This window comes from Nannospalax galili, unplaced genomic scaffold, assembly GCF_000622305.1.
Source record: "Nannospalax galili isolate Female #2095 unplaced genomic scaffold, S.galili_v1.0 scaffold267, whole genome shotgun sequence".
Taxonomy (NCBI): Eukaryota; Metazoa; Chordata; class Mammalia; order Rodentia; family Spalacidae; genus Nannospalax; species Nannospalax galili.
Window position 1 is genome coordinate 1706637 of NW_008357518.1, and position 25897 is coordinate 1732533.

The window sequence follows — 25897 nt, forward strand, 5'->3', positions numbered from 1 at the left end:
GCGTGTGTGTGTGTGTGTGTGTGTGTGTGTGTGTGTGGCGAAGGAGCAGAGTTCAAGCTTGGTGTCATTCCTCAGGCACTGTTCACCTAGAGACCATGCTACTAGACTGGCTGACCAGCCAACTCCAGAGAGCCACTTGTCTCCATCTCTTCAGTGCTGAGATTACAGGCATGCGATATCACACATCTCTTTTTTACATGAGTATTGGTGATTCAGCTCAGGTCCTCATGCTTATACAGCAAGCACTTTACTGTCTGAGTCATCTCCTCAGTCTCTGCTTTTCTTTGCGGAAAAAAATGCTTTTTCTCTTTTGAAAGCTTCCCTGTATTTGCTAAAATTACCCAAATTCTCAAGTACATTATAAAAGGTGAAGCTTATGCACACAGACCCTTAGCGAGCTCTTCTTAATGAGGTAGCCAGGGCTTGAATACCGAGAGGAGTCCAGAGGCATACCACCTTTGAATCAACAAGCGAGAGCCTTCAGTGGTTCCCCGATCAGCGGAAATTTGACAGATGCTTGCAATGACCATCTACTTCTCCGAAGAAACCCTTTCTTTGCAGGATCCCCCGGAACATTCCTTAGATTCTCTTTTAGTGATTAATAGCTCTTGAGTGAAATTTATAAAGTATGTAAGGAGAGCTGGCAGAGCTGCATAAAAGAGATGCCAAAATCTTGACACTGTTGCTCTTCATTAAAAAAATAAGCATATTCACAAGGTGTGACTTAAATGGAGGTTAGACATTCTGTATCAGCACATGTGATAGGTCATGACCCTGACAAGGGGGATTCAAAGTCATGATCTTTAGAGGTGCCAAAGGTGCCAATTAGTCAGTATTCCCTGACTAATCACATTTAATCTACTTCAGATCTATTAAATTTATTAGTCTACAAAATAAAAGCATCATTTCTCATAGGTGATAAAAGAGCTTTGAAATTTTAGAACAGCAAACCGACGCAATCATGAGTGTTATTCCACTAGTGGCCCAGGAGCACATAAATAAGGATTTAGAATATCCCTCAGCTCCACGAAGACACCTGCATCAGTGTCTTCCACGTTCGTTCAATCTTACGTTCTACTGGTAACAACAAAACACGCATCGTTTTCTTTAATGTTATTTGTCATTTCCTAAGAAATTAAATGTTATCATTAACAGGCAAAAATGATTTCATAACAGAAAGTTTTCATCTTTATGTGGAAAAGAAACTGTTTCATTTCAGAAAGAGACAAAATGACAGGTCAGGGAAGCGGCTGTGTCTGAGCTCGGGGCAGGCTGGCTTCACACTGCGTGGTGTAATTCATCCTGCTTGGTTTCTGTGATAAAGGCTGCTGCACCAGGCTTGTTTCACTTAAGACTTGTTTCCCTTGCTTTCAAAGAGTTGGCCTCCATATCACCATTTCAGATAACGGGTCCCTTCATTGCTTCCCTGGAATGTGGTGTATAACAGCCTGGTGCCCCACCCTTATCACTGAAAGGCAGGAGGTAACCATTGTGTTGTGCAGGGGTATAGGAAGCACTCCCCATCTTCAAACTTTTGGAGCCCCTGGTGTCCTGGGCTCCATAAACATGACACATATCCTGCTTCAAGGTGACTCCACAAATGCATTACCATGTTACCTACAGCAGAGACAGGGCACAGCAAAGCAAGAAAGATTTGTTTTCTACTTAATTAAATTTTTTTTTTATATTTCATTTATTATTTTTATTTTATGTGTATGTGTGTATTGTCTGCATGTAGGTAAGTGCACCCATGTCGTGCAATGCCCGCGGAAGACAGAAGAGGCTGTCAGATCCCCTGGAACTGGAGTTACGGACAGTTGGTAGCTGCCATGTGGGTGCTGGGATTCAAACTTGGGTCTTCTGCAAGAACACCCAGTGTTCTTAACCGCTGAGCCATCTCTCCAGCCCTCTACTTATTTATTTATTTTTTTAACCGTTTATCTCAGAAAGGTGCCTGTGTAGAGGAGGGTCTAAAGAGAATTTACAGGGAGAACAGCTGTGGATCTGAATTTTGAAAAGTGAGATGGTCACCTAAGCAGTTGGAAAAGGGAAATGGCATAGAAGGGATTTTCCCGGGGACTCTATGTATGCGAGTTCCAGTAATAACACTGGACTTCAGTCTTTAATGGGGAACACCAGCCTTGATTAGGGCTAGTTCCCAGCAGCAGCAGTGGCTGGATGAACAGTACTGGAGCTGCAGACCCGACAGAAGGCTGAATCTAGTGCTTCATCACAGAATGGTCATCATCATTATGTAACTCATAAAAGCTAAGTGAGGAAATGTGTGTGACATGCATAGATGACTTGAGAAAATAAGGTAAAAACCTAAGGTACCTATAACAATCTTCTTGTTAGCTTTTGACTGAAGTATTGCTAAGTAATCCTGATGCTTAAATCAAATAACACTGAATAAAAGTGCCTCTCCACATGTACAGCCCTGGGGAATGAACTAGAGCCTCCTTTGTTATTAAAGAGAAACCTTCCAAACACTGGAGTTATGTCACAACTATCTTACAGGTGACCAGTTATGATAGCTTCAAAAGTGACTTGAAGACAGGCAGAGCTACAAGGACAGAAAATTAAAGGGTTAGAGCTGTTTTTATTTTATTTTTTTAACTTTAGGAGTCAGATTAAAAAGAAGAGTATAAGCATATTTTAATGAGCAATTTAAACAGCTCCTAAATGCAATAGTTCTGAAATAGAGGTTGAATGTTCAGGGCTCTTTAATTTAAAAAGTTTTTGTATCTATACTTTCATGTTTTTCCAAGAAATGCAATCCTAATGTGTATCATTTGAATATACATCATTTAAGCTAATGTTCCATGTGAATTTATTTTTCACCCTTCTATATTTTTTTCAAAAAGTAGATCCGGGGCTGGGGCTGGAGAGATGGCTCAGTGGTTAGGAGCACTGGCTGATCTTGCAGAGATCCCAGGTTCAATTTCCAGCATCCACATGGTGGCCATGTGTAACTCCAGTTCCAAAAGATCTAATAACTTCTCTGGCTTCTGCAGGCATTGCACCACATGGGAGCACTTACATTCATGTAGGTACGACACTCATGCACATAAAATAAAAATAATAGAGTATTTTAAAAAGGAGATCAATGCAAGCAATATTTATGGTGTTTCAGGGAAATATGGAAAGAGTGAGTAGATGTAATAGGCAAATTAATTTTATCTCCTTTCCCCCTCAGAAAGGCTCAGTGACAGAGCAGAGAAGAGAGGTTGGAAGTCTGCTGGAACTTCATATAGAAAGCAGTGGTGGAGGTCTGGCTGACTGCCAACATGTGATGGCAGGAAGGACCAATGTTGATAGACACTGTTGTGACCATCACTGGCAGCACCTCACAATCACTCCATTGGACTCACAGTCTTTACCTAACCTGAGCATCATGAATCTTAATTTTGTTTTTAAAAAAAGTTAACTATTCTTTTAAAAATTATTATTTATTACTTTTATTTTGTGTGTGAGTGTATTGCCTGCATGTAAGTGCACTAGTGTTGTGCAATGCCCGCAGAGGTCAGAAGAGGATGTCAGATCCCTTAGAATAGGAGTTATGGATGGTTGTTAGATGCCATGCAGGTGCTGGGAGCCGAACCTGGGTCCTCTGCAAGGGTCGCCAGTGCTCTTAACAGCTAAGCCATCTCTCCAGTTCCCTTAATTATTTATTTTTTCCCTAATTATTTAGGTTTTTATTCTATTCAGCTTTTAGATTTGTTTCAGTACTTACCTATGATGTGAGCCAAAAAAGAAAAAAAAAGATATTTTATGTAACACAGTATGTATATCTGTAGCTAACATTATTGTAAAATAATTTTGAGATGTTAAGGGTCAAGGAGAAATTCTTTCACTTAGAATGAATCTATAGATGATAAAAGTTTGAGAAATGTTAATGTGTTCCATGTGAACAGCATTGATTACTGTTTGACTAGACTAAAGTATCCTTCAGAGTCCAAAATGAGCAAAGTAGTCAACTAAGCAGCACACAGTATCCAGCATGAGTGTAAAGTGTTAATGGGATGAACATGTGAATGCCCAGACTGTGTTCAAGAGGAAGGAGGCTCCTTTTCATGATATATTTCACGTGTACATTCATTTTTAAAGACAGACAAATGGCCTCTCATCTCTGTCTTCTCTAGGGAAGAGAACAGCAGATAGTGGCTTCAAGTAGTGCCAAGCTAACCTTGAACACATTCCTGTACTGAGATGTCTCCCACATCCCACAGACTCAGAAAAGCCCTCTTAACATACAGGAAAGCCCTGGGAACTTATTAAAAATACTGTGCTGCTAGGAAATCCCAGGGATGTGGGTGGCCCTCCAGTCCAGACTTGCTGTGTGCATTCATCCATGGCCAGAAGAGCTTGAATAGCCAGAGGGCAGGGCTGTGGGGAGAGACAGTGGGGCAGGCACTAAGGGACCTCTTTCTGGTCAAAGAATACAGAGCTTTAAGCTGAAAGCTGAAAGGATCAAATGGGTTTGTAATATTCCCATTAGTATTATTTTGGATAGCATGGAAAAATGGCATTATTCTAAAACAGGTACAAAATTTAGGCTTTCAGACAGCTTGGGCCTTTGGTTTGAATGGCTTCACAAATTGAATTGTTTGGTGGAAAATCTAATAAGATACTTGAAAACTAGTCTGTGATTTTTCAGATTTAACATCCAAGAGATCCAAAATTTCTGGTGGAGCTTCAGAGCTACTTCTAATTCAGTCATTAAGAGTAACAAGTCACAGTGCTGGGAAAACCAGATCCTTAAAATCAGAGACAAAAGGCCCATTCCACAACCAACAGATCTGAGGCAGTATGACCAGAGTCACCCTCATGGGGCTGTGAGGTCGCGAAGCAGCATCTGTCAGGAGCGTCCTCCTGTGTGGTATCACCTACAGCAATGCTGGGTCCTGGGCTCTGCTTCTAAGGAAGGCCCCCGTAAGAGAGGTGCAGCCTTGTGCACTCGGAGATGCAATGCCTCTGCAGACTCCCGATAGGTTCACAGAGATACAAAAACAGGCAAGTTTCACCCACATTTCCCAGCATGCTGTGCTGTTATTCCTCAAACTAAATCCCTTCCTCTCACTAGGTTTTTTTACAGGAAGATTCCTTCACAAAATAAATAATCCCTAGAAAAGAATGGTGTAACCTTTAATGCTCATTCAGGGATCAAGTCATAGTTTTACTCTGCTTAGAGAAAGTCATACTGACCCATGCTCAGAAGTTAGTTCATTTATATGGTCTCTGTTTCCCTGCTCAGGTTGCTTCTGTTGCCCCACAACTAGGAAACACCAATTAGAAATGAAGATAGAGTTTGATGACCTGACATGAAGACATGCTCTTTCTCTTTAAAGATTTACTTATATATTTATTTCTATTTACATGCATGTGTGTGTACCTGCATGAGTTTATGTGATCTACATGCAGGAAAGTGCCATCAGAGGCCAGAAGAGGGCATCAGATCTCCTGGAGCTGGAGTTATAGATGGTTACTAGACACCATGTGGGTGCTGGGAACCGAACCCAGGTCCTCTGCAAGAGTATTCAGTGATCTTAACCACTGAGGCACCTCTCCAGCCCTAGATCCTTTCTCTTGAGATTTATAATGATTCCAGGAGTTTGAAAAACAGGGAATCTCCCCAAACCTAGAGTGAAATGGGCCTGATCTGAGGCTAGAAAGGGTTAATACCTGCACCCAAGAGCTCATTTCAATAACTTCCTATTGTATCATTATGAGATGAGCTGATTAACATGACAGAACTCTCCCTGACTTCTTATGGACATGCACGCTATGGATACAGCTAATAATTCTGAATTAGTATCTGGCTGCTGAGATTTTTACCTTAAGTGTTTCTTTCAAGGATAAAAATAGTCTTTGTTAAATAATTCATATGTGAAGTCATATTGCTGTTCATTTGTCTCAGAATTGATTTTTCTATTGACTATTTACCCAAAGGTGAAAAGAGGCATTTGCTGACTTTCATGGAAATTAAAAGAAGAAAGTGCCTTGGCTGACTGAAGGCTGAATATTAGTGTTTCAAATGCAAATTTTATGTCTGCTCACTACTAACAAGATGTTGGAAGAAAGAAAATCTGAAGAAAAAAAAGTGAAAAACACACACTATTAAACCAAGATACACTTAAATTCTAAAAGATGTTGCTTCAAACAGAATAAGACTCAAAACAAAGCCTGATATTTTACGGTCATTGCTTGTCTTTGGTTGTCGTTTGTTTTGTTTTTTCTTGAGACACATCTCCATATGTAGCCCTGGCTCACCTACAACTCAGAAACCTGCCTGCCACTGATTAAAGGCATTAAAGGCTTGTGTCACTACACCCAGCCCTGTTTTTGTTTGCTTGTTTTTGTTGTTGTTAAGACAGAGTCTCATTCTCGCCCAGGCTGGGCCGGAACTGCTGTGTAGCTTGGGCGAGTCTCAAACTCGAAATCTTCCAGTGGCCAAGATTCTAAGTGTGAGTCACCAAGTCCAGCTGGACAGTGTGTGATTGTTGGTGTGTAGATGTCTCTACTTCTAAAAAGGAAAATCAGCAAACTTATCTGAAAGTGGAAAGGGCTCCTGTGGTTTAGACAGAGCACAGATGGTTTCTCCTAATTCAGGAACTCACTTGTGTGTCAATCCAATGGCCTTCACTCTTGGGATTTTGTTCTTTTGTGGCCTCAGGTTTAAATGCCGAGGAGGACACCCCTCAAAAGGCATATTAAGGTTTGATACCTGGGGGGGGGGAGGGGAATCTTCATTTCCTTCTATGTCTAGATGATGTGGTTTCTAGAAAAATCAAGAATTTTTCCACTGATAATAATTAACAATACACCAGGAAACACCCGATGTCATTTCAATAGACATTTATTTGGATTTTTACTGGTTTTCTACTCTCAAGTCCTAGTCATGAGTAAAAGCAGGCTTTGCATGTTTATGCTAATTGAAAGTGATAAAACAGAGGACTGAGGAAATGACTCAGTGGATCAAGTCCTTGTTGCACAAACTTAAGGACTCGAGTTTGGATTCGTCAGAATCTACTTAAAAGCTAGGCAGGTATGGAGCCCCACCTATAATCTTAGCCCTCTGGAGGCAGAGACATGGGATCCCTGTGGTAAGTGAGTTAGCTAGACTAGCCAATCGGCCAGCTCTGGGTTCAACTGAGAGATCCTGAATCAGTGAGTAAAGTGGAGAGCAATCCAGGAAAACACTCATTGCATACACATGGACACATACCTATACACATGTATGCCCACATACATGTGAACATAGAACATGCATACAGACACACGAAAAGTGAAAGTGATAAAACAGAACTTGTGACCAGAGGAGAAATCATGGGAGATGATTGACCTGCTGCCCTTGGGATGTGTAGTTTATATGAACTCTGTTCTCTGACTACAACTCACTTATAAAGCATCACACTATCAAAAAAAAGTAATCCAGTGGGATCAGAAGCCAGTGGTGCAGATTTAAAGAATATTTACAGTAGTGTCTTGTTATCGGCAAATGGTTCAGACCCAGAGGACCTATGTAAAAGTTTAAAGACGTTATACTGGAAATGCAAAAGTAAGATTTTTAAAACCCCCTTCAATGTGTTTTCTTGGGATGAAATGGAAGTCTTGTTGCAAATCTAAGGAAGTGTGGTGAAGGACAGTTAATCTGGGTTTGTCCCCTCAGAACATAAGTCTCTTCATATTATTTGCTTATTTGCTTGTTCAAAGACCTTCAATAGCACTGACTTTCCCAACTCAAAAAATTAAGTCTTCGTGCGCCAGTCTACTACAACAACTACTAGAAACTTTGGCCACACTGATTATTCTTGTCATCCTTTCTCACGCAGACTGTGCATTTCAGTACAAACAGATACATGCAGAACACTTGTGATTCTGTCAGTGTTCCTTACAACAGTGCCTGTCTGAATCCAGTGCAGCCCCTTCTGTCTGACAAATTCCTGTTGCCCAGGAAGTCTGCATGCCATAGATCCATGTGCCATTACTCCAGTATATGCTTACAAGCACCGGACAGAGCAGATGAAATATTATTAAGCCAAACTATTTTCATAGTTTCAGAAATTCATCATTGCATCCTAAAGTCACGTGGTTAAAGAGTGGTGGAGTGGGGTTTAGTCAACCTTCTCAGTTCCAATTACTTTATCTTCTTCTAAGAAGTTTCCCCTTCTGTTAATAAGTTAACAAATGTGCGTTAAGTTTCTGCGAAGATCAAGGTACTATGATCGAGTCCATGAGACTTAGCCAGAAACATGAGCCATCTTCCTCCAGGACCTTCATGCAAAAACAATAGACAAAAATAAACAAATATGAACTCATGTATGTTAGGATGTGTGGATGAAGAAGAAAGAGACAGCTAAGGTAGAGTAGTAGTAATAATTTCTGGGGGTTGGAGGGATGGCTTATACTACTCCTGCAGAGGACCCAAGTTCCATTCCCAACACCCATGTTAGCTAGATTGCAACCACCTGCAACTCCAGCTCCAAGGGATCCAATGCCTCTGGTCTCTATAGGCACCTGCACTCATGTGCACACACCCACCAATATATTCATATTAAAATAAAGTAAATCTTCTAAAAATATTTAATAACATACGTATGATTACTGTTGGAATGCAGAGGAAACAGCTATTTAAAGGCAACATGAAAACTAGATTGTACGATTTGAGCTGGATTGAAAACATGAGGGAACACATAAAGAAAGACCGTTTGGGTGCAGAGGCCTAAGTAACGGTGCTCATCTGCTTTTCATACCTACGTTTCCAAGGATGAAACCACAGACAGACAAAAGCCCAATGTACCATGGGATAGGACCTCAAGGCCAGCTTTGGAGTAGCAACAGGATTGTGAAAAAGAAGGAAGGTAGATGAGGATTGGGCCAGTGAGGGCAGCCAGGTTAACACCGGGCAGGGCTGTACCCACCACCTCAGAAGACAGAGGACCTGAGCCAAAGCACGCTTTCCCCCATCTGCTGCACTAGCTGGCATCTTCGCTTGTAATTTCCAAGACATGGCTTACCTATAATTCATTAATTTCTCTAAATATTTACTTCCTATAAGTAACAGAAATTCATGTGGTAAAGATAAATTAGACAAATAAGAATAAAGAAAAGCATTTTATGGACCTGGATATTCAAAGAACCCAATCCAAGGATATTATAGAATTCATCAAAGATTAGTAAAGGGCATAGGCTAGCAGTGCCCTACATCCTGGAGTTCCCTATATGTGGGAACTCCTTCCCTCAGTTGTACTGAGGAACTGTGGGTAAGCAGGCACTCCTTTGTAACCATTAAATGCATAGAAGGGTCTGAAAGTAGGAAAATATCTCCCAGGGTCCCATCTTGTTTAAGGGGGTTTGCTCTATTTTGAGGAAAATCGAGTCTCGGGAAGTTTTAATTGCTTCAAAGTTTACATGAGTAAAGGGCTGAGTGTCTGCAGTGGTGGGGTAGAGTTATCATGGGTCATTATTTTGTCCTATCATTTTGGATAAGCGGTACTCCAATAATTTTATGTTGGAAGATATGAATAAGTTTGATTTGGGATTGAGTATAAAATGTACTAGAGCATGTACTTGAGTATAAAATGTACTAGGCTTAGTTAATGCAGCACACAAATGACAATGTTTGGCAACAATGAGGAAGCAAGAAGCCAAACAAGGATGAATGTGGTGGGCTTATCCAGTCTACTGTAACAGATAATCCCAGAGACCAACAGTGTGCCACAGGGTAGGAACAGTTCTTGCTCTCAGGAAGGTAGGAATCTGATGGGTGGATAGGCTTCTGAGCGACCACGAGTGCCTCTGGTCTCTTCTTGGGTCTGGAAAGATCCCGTATTTACCACTGGGTTAGGAAAGGTCACAAAATATCAGACCGATGGGTTATGTTTAACATTGGATGTGGCACCCATCACTATGGCTCCTGTTCCTCTGATTTGTCTCAGTCATATGACTGCATCTATACAAGGGCAGCTGGAAAATACAATTCAGCTAGGTGTGTAGGAAGAGAGGGTTGCAATAGGGCACAGCACCAGCCCCAGAGGCCTCAGGGCCCATCAGAGGGTCTTGAGCCCAGAGTCCGTGCAAATCTGACAATGGATAAAAAGGTTAAAAGAGAAGAAAACATGTCAGGAGGAATTAGAAAGAAAAGAGACAAGATTTTGCCAAAGTAGGCACAATATGAGAGCAAATCTTTTAAATCAAGACTTCGTTCCAAAAATAGGTAATAAAAATCACTCCTGGGTGTATAAAATTAATTTAAATCCACATGGGCTTCGACTCTGGCTTTTTATATCATTGACTTCATGACACTTTCCATGATCATGGCTCATCTATTTCAAACCTATTTCTGACAGAGTCAGAAATACAAAGAGACAGCTTCAAATAATAATGTAATCACAGAAATCAGAGAAGATCCAGGCCTCCTAGGTCTGCTGAGGTCATTAAATAGATGCCTCCATCCCTGGAAGCTGATTGCATTTCCACACAATGGGGATCTGTCCACACCTTCAGCCTGAACTTTCTTTGTAGATATGTCAGACAATATAGGTAAAGGCTTCTCTCTCATCCTGAATATTTTGGACAGGAATCTATAGATGTATGAGTGCATATATGTATCCATCCATCCATCTGTTATTATCTATCTTTCATCCCTATCTATCTATGTATCTATGTATCTATCTATGTATCTATGTATCTATGTATCTATGTATCTATCTATGTATCTATCTATGTATCTATCTATCTATCTATCATCTATCAATAATCTATAAGATTCAATATCTAGATAGATGATCTATCTATCTATCAATTATCTAACTATATCTATCTACCTATCATCTATCTATCAATCATCTATATCATCTATCTATCTATCTATCTATCTATCTATTATCTATCAATCTCTATCTATCTATCATCTATCAATTATCTCTATCTATCTATCTATCTATCATCTATCTATCTATCTATCTATCATCTATCTATCATCTATCTATCAAAGATCTATCTATGAATTATATATCAAGGATTTATCTGTCTCTCCATCCATCCATCTATCCAACTATCCATCTATCCATCTATATCTTCTTTACATGGATCAGCTCTTAAACCCAGAATAACGTCTTTATTATTTTGTGTGTATATTTTATGTGTGCTTGTTCATGTGTTTATGGGCAGGTTCACATGTGAGTGTGGGTCTGTGGGGACCAGACGTCAACCTTGGGTGTCATTCCTCAGGAGTCATTCACTTTGTTTTTTGAGACAGGGTTCCTCTGGGACTTATGTTGACTGATTAGGCTGGGTTGGCGGGCCAGCTAGCCCCAGGTATCCACCTGTCTCTGCCTTTCAGTTCTGGATCACAAGTGTTCACCACTATGCTTGGCTTTTTTGACATGGGTTTTGGGGATAGAATGGGTGCTCCTCTCACCAGCAACAGGAACCACCTGCCTTCCTGCCTAGTCTCTGCTTGATGCAGCTTCTTGAATCCCCTGAAGCACAGCCTTCACTCTACCCAGACCTGCCTCTCCACTATGAGCCCCTGCTCATCCTGCTGACCCAGTTCCTCTTTCTTTTTCCCCATCTATATTGCCTTTGGCGGGTTATAAACTTGATCTAAACACTGCTTAGTACTTCCTCTTGCTAGAACTTAACCTCCACAAGGGAAGGGTGTTCATTCTGCAGACTAAGGTGTTCAGCGTGACCAGGTCTCTGTGTGGCACAAGTAGAACCTCAGTAGACATTTGTTGCTGAGTAAACAAACGAATGAAGGAATCTCTGAATATTCAATTTTATGTAATCCATTCTCTTAGAATTCAAAATAGCAGATATATATTATTATGTGCCTTAACCTGCTTCATGTATTATGGATAAATGCACATATATAATTGCACAGCTATATGTAGTAGTAAAATCATAAATATCATTCTCTATGGGCAAGAAAGGGAATCTTCCAGTCATGTTTACGCCATGTAACCTTCAGAGTGCATCACCCACAGAACCAGTCAACACACAGAGTGTGATTCCACTTTCTAGCCCCTAACCACTGAGGCAGTGCTATGACCCTGTTTACCAAGCTGATGGGTATTTTTAACAGGGGTTTAAACAAAAATATTCCATAAAGCTATGGACTATTGTATCAATTTGCTTTACTTAATTCTTCTGAGCCCTTTCCTAGTTGGTAATTAGATTCAGCTGGCAATTTATGTAGTGCTGCTATGTCCGTATAATACAAAAATGATGGAATGCATTCAGTGCTTTCTTTAGATGTGCAATAGTACCAGGCTGTATACACACACACACACACACACCAAACATGCAGCACACATATGCACATGCACACATTCGTGCACACACCAAACACACAACACACATACATACACCACACACATACATGCACATATCCACATACCACACCCATATACATACATCCCCATGCATGCGTGCACATATACATGTGCACGCATGCATGTATACCACACATACCACACACATATCACACTCATTCACACACATACACATGCATATACACACACCACACATATACATACACATGCATGCATGTACACCTACACCACAAATACATACATGCACATATACACACGTTATAAAGACACAAAGCAAATTGGATAAAGTGATCTGTGTAACAGGTGCTGAGAACATTTCTGAGCCTGCCTGTTTGCTTGGAAGGGCACTCAAAGAGGACATGGAGGGGCTGGAGAGCTGGCACAGCCATTAAAGGCTCCGGCTCACAACCACAGAGGACATGGAGAGGGAAGTGACATTGAAGAAGAGTCTGGAAGGTCACAGCAAGCCTACAGGACACTCAGTTCTCGTAGTGTGCTCAGCACGGCATCAGGAGCAAGTCCCAGCATGGCCTTATGTTGAAAAAATGAGAGCAACTGTTTTTGGACAACAGAATGCAAAGTTTCATCACTAACTGATGTGGGTTTCAAAGATAAAGCCCAGGTAGCTCAGGTTCTTACATGTAAAAATTAAGTTTAAAAATTAAGAACATTGTGACAGGTAGCATGCTAAGAAAAAGTAGTGTTTTCTTTTTTTTGTATTAAAAAGACTTTTCTTGAACAGAACAACAAAAACACAGACCTGAGGGGGAGGACGAGTCAATACCTCACTCTACTAACATCACAAACATAGGGGTAAATACCTGAGGTGGGGCATATGTGGTGAACCCACTACGGCCTGAACAAAATGCAAAACCATCCACCTGAGGGGCCAGGAGAGTAAACAAGAAGAAAGGCACCTCACACCAAACAGCAGCCAAACAAAGAGAATCCTCCAGAAAGATCTGTAAGCTGACAGGAAATGATGTCAGAGGGGACCCAGTTCAACAGCAATGGAGGAGGACAACAGAGACCGCAGGCTCGTGCTCTTCACTTTGTGTGACTACTGAAAACCAAGTGCCAATCCTGCCCTCGAGGTTTTCCTATATCTAGATGGACATGGGACAAAGGAGAAAGTGAAGGTCTGTGATGGAGGGCATGAGGCCAGGATGGTTGGCTACAAATAGACTAAATTTGGCACATTCCTATTTACAATCAGCAAGACAGCCACAAAACACACCTACACCAACATGTGAGTAAGGTACCAGAGGTAAATGGAAACAATAGTAAAGGATATTTAAAATAATCTTATAAAAATAATTAAAAGCACCCTAGGGAATCAGCAAAACAATGCAGACAAATAGGAAGGACAATAAAACCGATTCCCCTGAGTCCAGTCATATCAGTAATTATAATACATGTATACGGCCTGTCAGAAGCACCTCAGTTTGGAGAAAAAGAAACAAGACTCATCAAATGCCAACTGCAATAAACCATGTTAAACAGAGAAACAAACATATTCAAAGTCATGAGAGGGATGCGCCACAGGAGGGGGATGAAGGTTGTAACGTTCCATTGTGATGGTAGCTTTACAGCCTAGATGCCTCTAAAACACACTGAACTGTACTTTAAAGGTATGGCTTGGCAGATAAATTGTATCTTAATAAAGATGTTTAGAAAATTAATAGGATGAAAGATACACCTTTCCAGCAAGAATGGAAGAAATGACAGACTGGAGGTATCAGTTCCAGACAAAGGGCGCTTCACAAAAGGAGCATCCTGAATCAACAGAAAATCACACCACGCTGCCTGCATCTCCTTGTGAAGGTCTACACTCTAAAGCCAGAGCTTTGAGCATGCCCGAACCCATTGACACCACAGACTCTGCTGCCGTCAGCCGTCACCATTGGGACTTTGGTGCTTTTGTCTCAGTAACTGACGGAAAAAAAAGGAGACAGAAAGTGAGCAGGGAATCAGAGCTGATGCCTATCCGTTGCTGGATCTGGCTGGTGTGTCCAGGAGACTTTCAGCCACAGCAGAGTACAGGCTTTCTTCCAGAACATCCACAAGTTTCATCAAGACAGGCTATACCCTGGGCTGGAAAGCAAAGCCTAAGAATTTCTGGGAGTGAAGATAATATAAGGAATGCTAAGATTGCAATAGAATCAAACTAGAAATCAGCAATAAAAAGATAACCGGAAACCCCTGAATACTTGGGAAGTACTCAGCATTGGCCAGAGAGAAAGCCCCAAGGGGAATTAGAAAATATTTTGAATTGAAAATGTAAACAAATAAAACCTGTGTAAGTTCCCAGGATGCAGCACACTATGCTCGCAGGGACACTGTCAACACTATGTTTTGATTAGGGACACAGGAACCCATGACAGTGACGATCTCTGCTATTTAGAGGACAAGAAAACCCATAAGAAAAAAAAATGGAGGAAAGGGGAACAAAAAATCACAAAAACAGCACAGCAGTAGAAAAAAAAAATCAGTAAAATAAAAAGCTGTTTTTTTAAAAAAGACGAGTAGATTTGTTGACTGATAATCAACTGATGATCCATTGATAATCAACTGACCAGGAATACAGAATAAGCAGTGTTTGCCAGGTGTGAAACTGAAAAGCAGCATTATCTAAAATATGTAAACAATTTCTAAAATTTGTTTGACCAAGAAAGACGTGTGAGCCTATCAGGAACAGGGGAGGACTGAACCTGGGCCCCCAGCTCTGAGGAAAAGCGAAGTCATGCCACAACAACCAGGACAATATAAAATGAGACCCACAATATGACTCAAGTGCTACTTGTCACATTGACAAAAATAAAGTCATTAAACTATTTGCCGGTGGGAAACACTTAGAGGCTCATAAATGGATTCGGCATTTTAGGGAGTAAGTTAGCAGTAACCCACAGTTGAGAACACCCATACCTAGAAGTTCAGCCCTCCTCTCCCAGGGTACCTCCAGCAAGTCTTTCTCCCTTGGTTCTGAGTAAGAGGCATTATCTGCGGTTTTCAGTGTAGTATGGTATGTAACAGCAAAACGTGGAAAGTTGTTTCTGTACTTTTTCACCCAAGTTGTCAACTGTGAACAAGTTGGTCTTAAAATATAGCATGACCATATTTACTTAAAACTTGTGTTTAAGAAAACTTTGAAGTGGTAGATAAACAGGCTTATAGTTAGAAAGTCATTTCCAGCCACTGTGTATCTCCCTTTCCCTGCAGTCTCCATGGACGGAGGACCACAGCATAGCAGACAGCACCACCAGCAGCACCTGTGTGTCCATCTGAAGGACCACTCTGAGGACCTGTGAAACTGCTTCGCCTTAGGACACAAGGTGTCTATATAGTGATATCACCCTTCAGGACAGGGCTATGCCCCTAGGACCCTTCCTGCCCCTGTAGCTTGCTTCCTCTGAGGTTACTGGACAAACAATGGCATGTTGGGCTGATCAAGGGCAAGGACGTGCCTGTCATCAGCATGTTCCTCAGCCAGTATTTACAATGCTTTCTCACTGAACCTAGAGCTGGCCCTCAGACTGAAATAGAAAGACAGTAATGTATCAAAATGGGAAAAAATTAAAACCCATGGCAGTAAAATCAATCAATCAATCAATCAATCAATCAATCAATCAATCAATCAATCAATCAATCAATCAATCAATCAATCAATCACTCGAAACAGAAACAAAAAACAATAACAACAAAAAAAAAACAAAAAGCAGTTGCATACTAATCTGCAGGAGCAATGTACTTATTTACACTGAGAGCACACAAGTTTTGGTTGCTATTCATGGGTGTGGTATGACTTATGGATTCAGTTGGTGAACTGCAAGTGTAGATGAGGGCTCTGCTGACTTCAGGGTGATAAGTGGTTTCTGGTCTGGCAGGAGGACTGGGATCAAAGAATTCTAATATTGATTTCTCTAAAAATACAGCTCCAAAGCTAATATGGCAAAATGTTAACATTTATCAAAGTAGTGTATTTTAACCAGCCACTGTGCTGTTAAAAAAGAAGTCCAGAATATCCTACAGTGCAATAGTTTTTTAAAAAAATCATACATATGGGTCTGGGGAGACTCACTGGGGAAAGTGCTTGCTTTGTAAACATAAGGATCTGAGTTCAGGTCCTAGTGCCCAGATAAAAGTAGGGCATGCTTATGTGTATCTGTGAGCTCAGCACTGAGGGGGCAGAGATAGACAGATCCTGGGGACTTGCTGGCCAGCTAGTCTAGCCAATACCATGAGCTCCAGGTCCAGTGGAAGACCCTGTCTCAATAGAGACTGGTACCCAAAGTTGACCTCTGGCTTCCATACACACATACCCGGGCAGGTGCACCTGCTCTCACATATGTGAACATATGCATATCCCCCGTCATAACTACACACAAAATCACACAGAAAACAAGTTTTTCTAAATTTCAGCTAGGCGTTGGGTCCTGGGGATTCAATCCAATCTCCTACATGTTAGGTACCAACTCTAAGAGGCAAAGCAGCATGCCGGCCATTGGCACATGTAGTTTCTTTCAACAATCTGAAAAATAATGACTCTTTTCTACCTCTGCTTGTTAGCAAATCTGTGATTCTTATTTAGCTTTCTTTCCTTTCTTAGGTTGAATGCTTGAACTAAACAGCTGAAATTAATATTGATATTAATAGAGTTGCCTGGCGTTCTTGGTGCCATCCTTTCTCCTTATGTAACGGCATCTCTAACTTCAAGTTTTCCATCAAGTACACTGTACCAATAGTGCCAGATCTTTTTTCTTTAAAAATTCAGTCTCTACTCTGATTTCTCATCCTTTTAACATGTCTTACAACAGAATTCTCTCATTGGTAAGAAATGGTAAATACCTTGAGTATAAAAATACTACACATTTTATGATATTTATGCCACACATATAGAGCAATACAAAAATACAAAATACAGGATTTAAGTATTTTCTTATTTTTTTAATTTTCCAAATTTCTCTTTGTCTAAGCAGGGCCCAGCCTTCCCCTGAGGCGAGAGCGGCCATTTCACTCACACCATCAAAGGAATTTACTGCCTTCATCTCCTGCACACGTGTGAGTCGTGAGCGTTGAATACTGATTCCCCGAAACCCCAGACATGGAAAGACACTTCCTGTTCTAGATCTCCTTCTATTTGTAGCTCAGAAGAATAGCTAGATAACCAGAAAGACACAGGCAGATGGATAGAGAGATAACAGAAGATGATAGACAGATGAAGATAGAAAGACTGATAATAGCTACACAGATAGATGCATTGATGATAGGTCAGACAGACAGGCAGATAGACAGACAGATGAGAGACAGACAGGCATAGATGACATGATGACAGACAGGTAGGCAGGTCCTTTAAGGTTTATCACATTTCAGGCTTTTGCCTTGTGTTTTACAATCACCCTTAACGTTTAAAATGACTGTCTCCATATCTTTATTTCACCTGACAGTTTGTTCCAATTCTGTACTATAATGATCCCCAGCAGTCCATACCAGAAATAAATGAACATAAAAAGCCAGCACCGGATTTATCTAGTGCCCTGATGCTCTTCCTTTTGTTGATGTATGACATTACAAAAAGGTTTCTTTGATGGTTCAGTAAAACTAACCACATAACAATTTGCTTCTTGAGGTGGGTCGATTTTATATTGATTATGATCCAGCACTCATTGGCAGCTGTGTTGGGGGTGGGAACAGTACTTACTAAGGTCATGGGAGCTAGCCTGCCGTGAATTTATCAAAGATCACCAATGATTTCTTAGGATGGATATTTGGATATGGACAATGTTCACAGTAACTTTGAATGTTCTTTACAAAAAGAAAGAAATGGTTTTTAAGTTTGGCCATAAATACAAGTACCCATGATAAAAATAAAAGATAATCAAACACACAATGTTACTGTGAATGGGCAGCTGAGAGGAATTGAAACACAAGTGGGAGACTTGCTAATATGAAGTGATAACGTAAATAGCAATAAGACCAACTAGAAAGAAAAAAGAAAAGGGACCATCTCACTCTCCAGTGTCAACTGTGAGCCCTTAACAGACATACATGCAGCAGTGTTCATACCCAGACCCACCCCACACATCCTTCAGCTTATTCCTTCTGCTACTGTCCAGTTGGCACATCTCCAGGCTCTGCTCAGGTGTATATGATCCAATGGCTTCCCATGAAAGGTTCCTGGGCCCTCTGATTCAGCAGTGGGCATGTTCAGAGAGGGGAGGAGGATCGAATAGAGGGGGAAGAGAAGAAGGGTGGGAGGAAGAGGGGAAGGAGGTAGAGGGAAAGGAGGAAGACTGAGAGGAGGAGGAAAGTGAAGAGGAGGAAGAAGAAGGGGAGGAGGAGGGGAAGAGGAAGGTGAGGAGTCATTCCTGGCTGGGAGGTGCTAGTATTACACTCACAGCTGAACCTTCCCGGCATTACTTCTAAGGGACAACATCATGCCAAACACTACAAACCTTGGAGAAAATTAGTCAAATTTCACAAGATATAGATAAATGTTGTGTTATAGCTATAAAATGCTGTCCAATTCTAAAACCAATCTGCAATGCTTCTCTACCTATGAAATTCTATCTTTGAATCCATAAAGTCCTCCAAGAGCCAGTGTGTGGAATTCTATGTTATAATTCGCTGCTGGTTTTATTCACACCCAGGGCTGTGTGAATATTCCGCCTTGGTTCCTGGCGTGGACCTGCTTAGTCTCTTTACAAAGATTGTTAATGGCTAAGGACCCAATTTTCATGATCTTCAACTACTTAAAATGAAAATTAACTGTCACTCTTTTTATGTACAACCATTCTATTTTGCAAATTAGTCAAGAGTTATGGTGAAATATAATATAAACTCCATTTTTTAGATTTTGTATCTTGAAGACAGAGGTACCCACTGTTTGCTGAGGCTCTATTAGCTAGTATTTTATGTTTGTATCAAGAATGAACAGGGAGGGGGCTGGGGAGATAGCTCAGTCAGTAAAGTGCTTTTCTCACAAGCATAAAGGCCTGAGTTCCATCCCTTAGAACCCACTGAAAAAGCCAAACATGGTGGCACTCTTTTGTAATTGCAGCTGTGGGAATGCAGAGAGGTGGATCTGTAGGACTCACTGGCCAGCCAGACCAGCATGGGTGGTGAGTCCAGGCCAATGAAAGTCTCTGCCTTAGAAACCTAAGTGGGCTGCACCTGAGGAAGGACAGTTCAGCTTGTTCTATGACCTTCACACCTATGTGTAACACACACATATACAAATGTACACACAACAAATAGGCCTGGTGGTACAGCTCAGTGGTAGAGTGCATGCTTGCGATGAATGCACATGGCCTTCTCAACACTCAGCACCAAAGCAAAATAAAAGTAAAGGCCTTGTGCACTTAGTGAACAAAATATGTGTTTGCAAATAAAACAAATTTTATGGCTAATAGCAATTAATTTAGTATACCAGTCAGAGTCTTATTTGTAGGCATTAGAAATGAACTCTGGACTTCTGCATCAGGTCCAGGCTACTTGAGAAAGCAAAAGCTGGGAAGACTGGAGCTGAACAGATGGTCTTCTGCTTAATGCCCTTCTGCTGACCTTAAACAGAGACCTCCCAGGTTTCTATCCTCTGTGTTCCAGGTCTCCTGAGCACTATCTCTGGTGGACAGAGTGCCTCAACACAGCTCACATAATCTCTAGCTGTAGAAGGAGAGTCTCTCTCTCTCTCTCTCTCTCTCTCTCTCTCTCTCTCTCTCTTCCTCAGTGGCTGAGGAAAGTAAAAGTGAGACCAGCAGCCAACAAACCAAACCACATGCATCCACTCTGGCTTTTCAGACCAGTAATTCTTCAAGTGTGTGAAAACCTTGGATAACATTTTCCTCTTAGTGTTTCATGCTTAGGTCATTCTTAGAACTAGGATATGTGGCCTCAACCTTCCAGCCATGGACTGAGAGAGATTCGATCCTTGGCAAATTACTAAGTCTCCATCCTCTTTATCTACAACACATTTTATCTTCATTAAAGGGATATCACTGAAATCACTGATGACACTAATTATAAAAACAAAGACATCCTCAAAAAGGATTCATTTTTGGTTCATATTTAATTTCACTGCTGGAGAGCCAGTTAATCCAGCACTGATTTTATGCAATTCTTGTGGAAGTGTTCTGGCAGAAGATCTAAAATGTAGCACGCTTCTGTGTGTCCATACTTCCTCTATAAATGTCACACAAGAGATAAATCCCAGAGTCATGTGGCCATTAAACCTCAGTGTCCCATAACTCACAGCTCCTCAGCAGTGAGAAATCTGTCACCGCCCATGAGTTCCTATGGTCAGCATGGTATACAAGGAGCACCACGCCCGGGGGGGGGTACTCCTTCCTGGGAGGGTTCACATTTGAAAAGAGCCCCTTTGAAAACCCAAGATAGAAAAGATTCCCGTTGACCTTTCCCAAGTTTTTCTGCTTCCTAGCCAAAGCCATGAAAGAACAGAAGGAAAGTTCCAGAAACACCCAGTTTATGGACCTGATTGAAAAGTCCTTTCTTTTCTCTCACTAGCACCCTAGCACTGTGCAGTGCAGTGACACAAAGCGGCCTATCACTACACTGTGACACACAGTCAGCTCTGTGATAACAATCAGACCATGTTCAAGGCAGGGAGATGCTGTGGGAATTATTACATGCAAGGCGTCAGTGGTGCTTACAAGGTAAAGTAGATGTGTCACTGGAACACAGGGGAGATTAGGACAATCTATTATCACCACCAATCAGCATTTTCTTTCCATTTCAGTGCCTATAGATCAGCACAAGTGATTTCTGTGGACTGCCTACTGTAAAGATTTATTTTTAAGATTAAAATTATTGATTTTTTTTTCACATCACCTCATCAGTGTTATTTAGAAAAATCTCAGGTCATAATGTGGCTGCGCTTACGTGGTGTCAGATATTCCAGTGAGAGCTGTCCTCAGTCAGAGGAGTTCAGTCTGGGGTCTTGGCTGAGGCTGTTTTAGATTTTTACGAAGATGTCTGACATAATGAAACCTGCCCTGCATCTTCATATAAGATAAGGATGCTACTGCTGCAGTAATGCTCTAATAAACTGATTATATATATATATATATATAAAATGAGGTGGTTATAGCTGCTGGTTTGGGACATATCTTGACTATAATGCCACATCATTTTTAAAGATAATCATTAAATGTGGTATTTAAAAATACACCATATAAAGTAAGTAACCCTAAATTCTGCTATGGAAAGTCCTTCTCATTCTAAACACTAGTTCTTTAAAAAACTTTTTTCTTGAATAATCATTATTTTGGTGCAATATCTAAGGTAAAAATAATGCGTGCTAACAAGAAATCACAATGTACACAAATGTGCTCATTAGTTTGTGTCAACTGGACACAAACAAGAGACACTTGGGAAGAGGGAGCCTCAGTTGAGGAATTTCCTCTATTAGACTGGCCTGTCTGTGGGACATTTTCTCAACTGCCAATTGATGTTAAAGGACCCAGTCCACGGTGGGCGATTCCCTGCCTAGGCAGGTGGGCCTGGGCTGTACAGAGAGGTATCTGAGCAAGCCAGGGGAAGCAAGCCAGTAAGCAGCATTCCTGCAAGGTCTCAGTTTCAGTTCCTGTTTTAGGTTTCTGCCCTGTCTTCCCTCACTGATGGACTGAAACATGTAAGCCAAGTAAACTCTTTTCTCCCCAAGTTGCTTTTGGTCAGTGTTTTATACAACAACAGAAGGGAAATGAGGACAAAGAAGCAGTTTTGATTTGGCTGTGCTCTCATCGCAAGCAATGTCCTGTGTGCGCATGCATGTACGCACATGTATGTGCAAGTATGCATAAGTATGTGAACACCTGTACATGTATGAGTGTGAAGGAACACGTGTGCACATGAGCATGTGCATGTGCTTATGTACATGTGTATAAGAGTGTTGCAGGAACATGCGTACATGTGTATACATGCACATGCATACATATGTGTAAGAGTGGATGTAGGCCCGTGGGGGGGGCTGCATGTGCATGTTTGTGTGCATGCATGTAGAAGCCTGAGGTCGACTTCCATTTTGTTCCTCAGGAGCCATTGACCTTGTTTCATGAGACAGGCTTCTCACTGGTCTAGAGCTTGCCAAGTCAACTAGGCTGGCTGGTCAGCAAGCCCCAGGCATCTGTTCTTTCTGCCTCCCCAGCTATAAGGTTATAAGGACATGCCTCCACACCCAGCTTTTTGCCTGGGTTCTGGGTTTCTAGCTTGGTCTACACACCCAGCTTTTTAACTGGGTTGTTTCTGAAGCCCCATCACGTGAAAAACTTGGAGATGCTGAAAATGGATGATGTGCCATATGACCTCAGGGCATCAAGATGTTGTTTTCATGCTGTGGACAACCTTAACCTCCTATTGTAAGCTAGGTCTAATCAGAGAATAGCAACACTATTCAGGAGATTTTATACCTCCCCTGTATCAGACAGTGATTTTAAAGTACTACAGCATAAATTGTGTCTATAATAGTTTAATAAAAATGTGCTAAGTTTTACTGGTTTTGCTTATTGTTCTTTTCTGGAACAAGCAGAAGTTTGAGCCACTTGAGAGGGAGGAGAGAGAGGAATGTCAGTCAAAGAAACACATAGAGATGAGAATAAGTCAAGTTCTCCAGTCCAGGAAGGAGGTCAACTGTCTCCCACAATTTAACTTCATTCATGACTACACATGGGAATAGGCATTGTCCTCACCTGGGTGGTGTGACTTTCTCGATGTCTCTGAAATGATGAAGTTCCCGTGCCACTCAGACACAACCTTGAGCACCCATCATCCTCAGGTAAACCTGTGGAGGCCAACACAGAGCTGTGGTTAGGTCCCAGCTCCTTCCCCTAAATAAGAGAACTTTTATATTTACTGTAAAAAGCAAATATTGCTGTGTTTCATGCTCTGAAACATTAAACATTAGTGCACACTCACTGAATACTAAATTTTGCAGTGAAATGGGAATACCAACGACTGCTGCAGTTTCAATAAGTAAAAGAGGGAATATTCTCTCAAGGAGATAAACTGACAAGGAGGAAATGGGTCACAGCCGTGCAGAGGTCAGGAAGAAGCCTTGGAGGAGAGGAGAGCTTTCGAAGAGGCTGGGAACACTTAGATAAAGCACCTCCAGGCAAAGCGAAGCCAGTGGCTGCATTACTAGGGAAGGCTGAATTTGTATTTCATTTGTGGGCAGCAGGGTGAAAAATCAAGACTAAGAAGATGAGATGTAAGCAAGGAAGAGGGAAGCCGTGGCTGATAGCTCATTTTGTGTGCAAACTGGGGGGTGGTAAGGTGCAAAAAAAAGGAAAATTGACCATTTACAACACATCCATTCTTAACCAGCTACACTTCAGGAAATGTACCTGGCCCTCCCCGCAAAGACACAGATATCCTTATGGGGCACCTGATGCTGTATTGATTATGCTCCACGGGGAAGCCCAATTCTCACCCTCAGCGTTTGGCTTGTGTAATTCTTTGTTCTGTGCCTGTCCTGTGCTTCATAAGTGATTAGCTGCATTCTTGGCCTTGCAATCTACTGGATGCTGCTAGCACCCTGTCCATGACAACCAAAAATGTGTTTTCAGACACTGCTAAATGGGCCCTGGGGACAGAGCTGATTCCCTACAATGATTGAGGAGGGATCTGATGGGGGTGGCATGTGCTGCCCCAAGTGACTTGATTAATAAACACGGACAGATAAATGGGGAAATAACTGCCCAATAGAATGAATTCAACCCAGAGAACTTTAAACACCAAAGCAATTACTTGTGCCATCTGGAAACTTAATTAACTAGTACAGTTTAATTGATTAAACATATACATGATTCCTAAATTAAAAATCATTAGGAAACCACTGCACATTTCTCCAATTACAGGGGAAGTTTAAAAGTCCTATCAGTATGCAACAAGGCCTGCTGGTCAGGCTTTCTTGGCAAATGTAAAATGTGTCCTTGTGAAAATTTCTGTAGCAATTTCCTGTGAATTGAAACATGCCATCCTAGAGGGAGGCTCCTTAAGATTCAGAAAGTTCTAAAGGGATGCTGCTTAACACTCAGGAAGTACACAACTCAAAAATCTCAGAAAGTACCTGAAATTTACCAGAGCCACAATGTCTCTGCCTCCCCAAGATTATATAAGCAGTAAGGGCTGGCTACTAAGGAGAAAAGACTCTTCCACCTGTGAGCTGCCTGCAAGTCCTGCAGAGAGCTCCAGGCCCAGCTTTTTACAAGTCGTCACCCATGCTGGGGTGGATCTGCATTTGAGTCATTCCTTCTCCTGTAAGTAATCCCAATAAACTCATGATAGCATCTTTACTCTGGTCTGTTATTGGTTACCTATCTGGAGTGAGTAAATGTTTTTGCACGTCTACCCAAGAACGATGAGACAAAACATACTGGGACAGGGGTGACTTCAGGTGAACACTGCCCCATCTTTGGGGGTGTCTGGTGCTAGTGATGGCTCCCAGTCATAAGCAGTAGTGACTTCTAGCAGTACAGGGGAGGGCTGATTAGGGACACTAGTAGTGGTGTGTAGGAAAGTTTACAACGAACCAGTTGAATGGAACAATCCAGAGCTCAGACAGGTGCAGGGGAGTTTACAGATGTAAGATGAGGCATATCCTGGAGATGAGCATATACTTGTGAAAAATTAACCAATGAAAAAGGGGATTGGGGTTCAAGAGAAAAACTGCTTAAAGGAACATGAACAATGGGGGGCTGGGGACAAAGAACTGAGTGACAGACAAGTGTTCAGTGCACTTGACATCTTAGTTACTTTCTCTTTGTTGTGATAAAGCACATTGACAGAAGCAATTTAAGGGAGATAGGGTTCATTTTGCTCACAGTTTCCAGAGATACAGTCTATCATGGATGGGAAGACAGGAACATAGACAGGGAAGGCATAATGGCAGTGATGAGGGGAAAGTAACCTAATGTGAAACTCAATATAACTCTGTTCTGTGTGCTAGATGAATAGGCACTAACAAATGTGTTCGCTAGGAGTCTATGTACTCCTACTAATAAGAATGCTTATTGATATATGTAGGAATAACAAGATTTTATAATAAGGCTTTAGCCCTCTAGGCTTTTATTTTAGGTTTGTTTAAAGTTGCACAAAAGAAAATCTTTCACTCTGAATTCAGTCTCAGGTTGTAATAGGACAGACAAAACCATAAAACTGTAGTCTATGAGTGCCTTGAGAAATGCTGCCTTACAGTCGTCTTGAGGAATCATCTGCCTACAGGGTGTTGTTTGTTAAAAATGGCTGAGATCATACCGGCATGAGCAATGATCATGTTATTGGGAGTGTCACAACCCTTGCCCACACTTGCCCAGTATATCTGCTTTTGTAAAACTTTGACCATTAAAATTTCTATAATAGCCTAAAGGACACAAACATATCTGTGCTGAAAGTCTCAAATCCACCAATACCGTTACTGCCAAAGGAAGATGTGAAAAATCCTATGAAAATCTGTGTGTTATCACTGGTCGGGTCCTCAGTTTCTCTAGAGCAGGAGCTCAGACTGAGGTCCACATGTAATGAAGGATAAACTTCTGCTCTCTCAGTAT

General features: G+C 41.4%; 1 protein-coding gene across 1 annotated transcript in view; it reads right to left on the minus strand.

Moving 5' to 3' along the window:
• The window catches only part of Myo16 (myosin XVI), a 497779-nt gene that overhangs the window by 6740 nt on the left and 465142 nt on the right, over nucleotides 1-25897 (minus strand). Inside the window, exon 33 of the mRNA XM_029557215.1 lies at nucleotides 23039-23130. Within this exon, the coding sequence (XP_029413075.1) occupies nucleotides 23039-23130 (92 nt within the window). The remainder of the gene's footprint in view (nucleotides 1-23038; nucleotides 23131-25897) is intronic.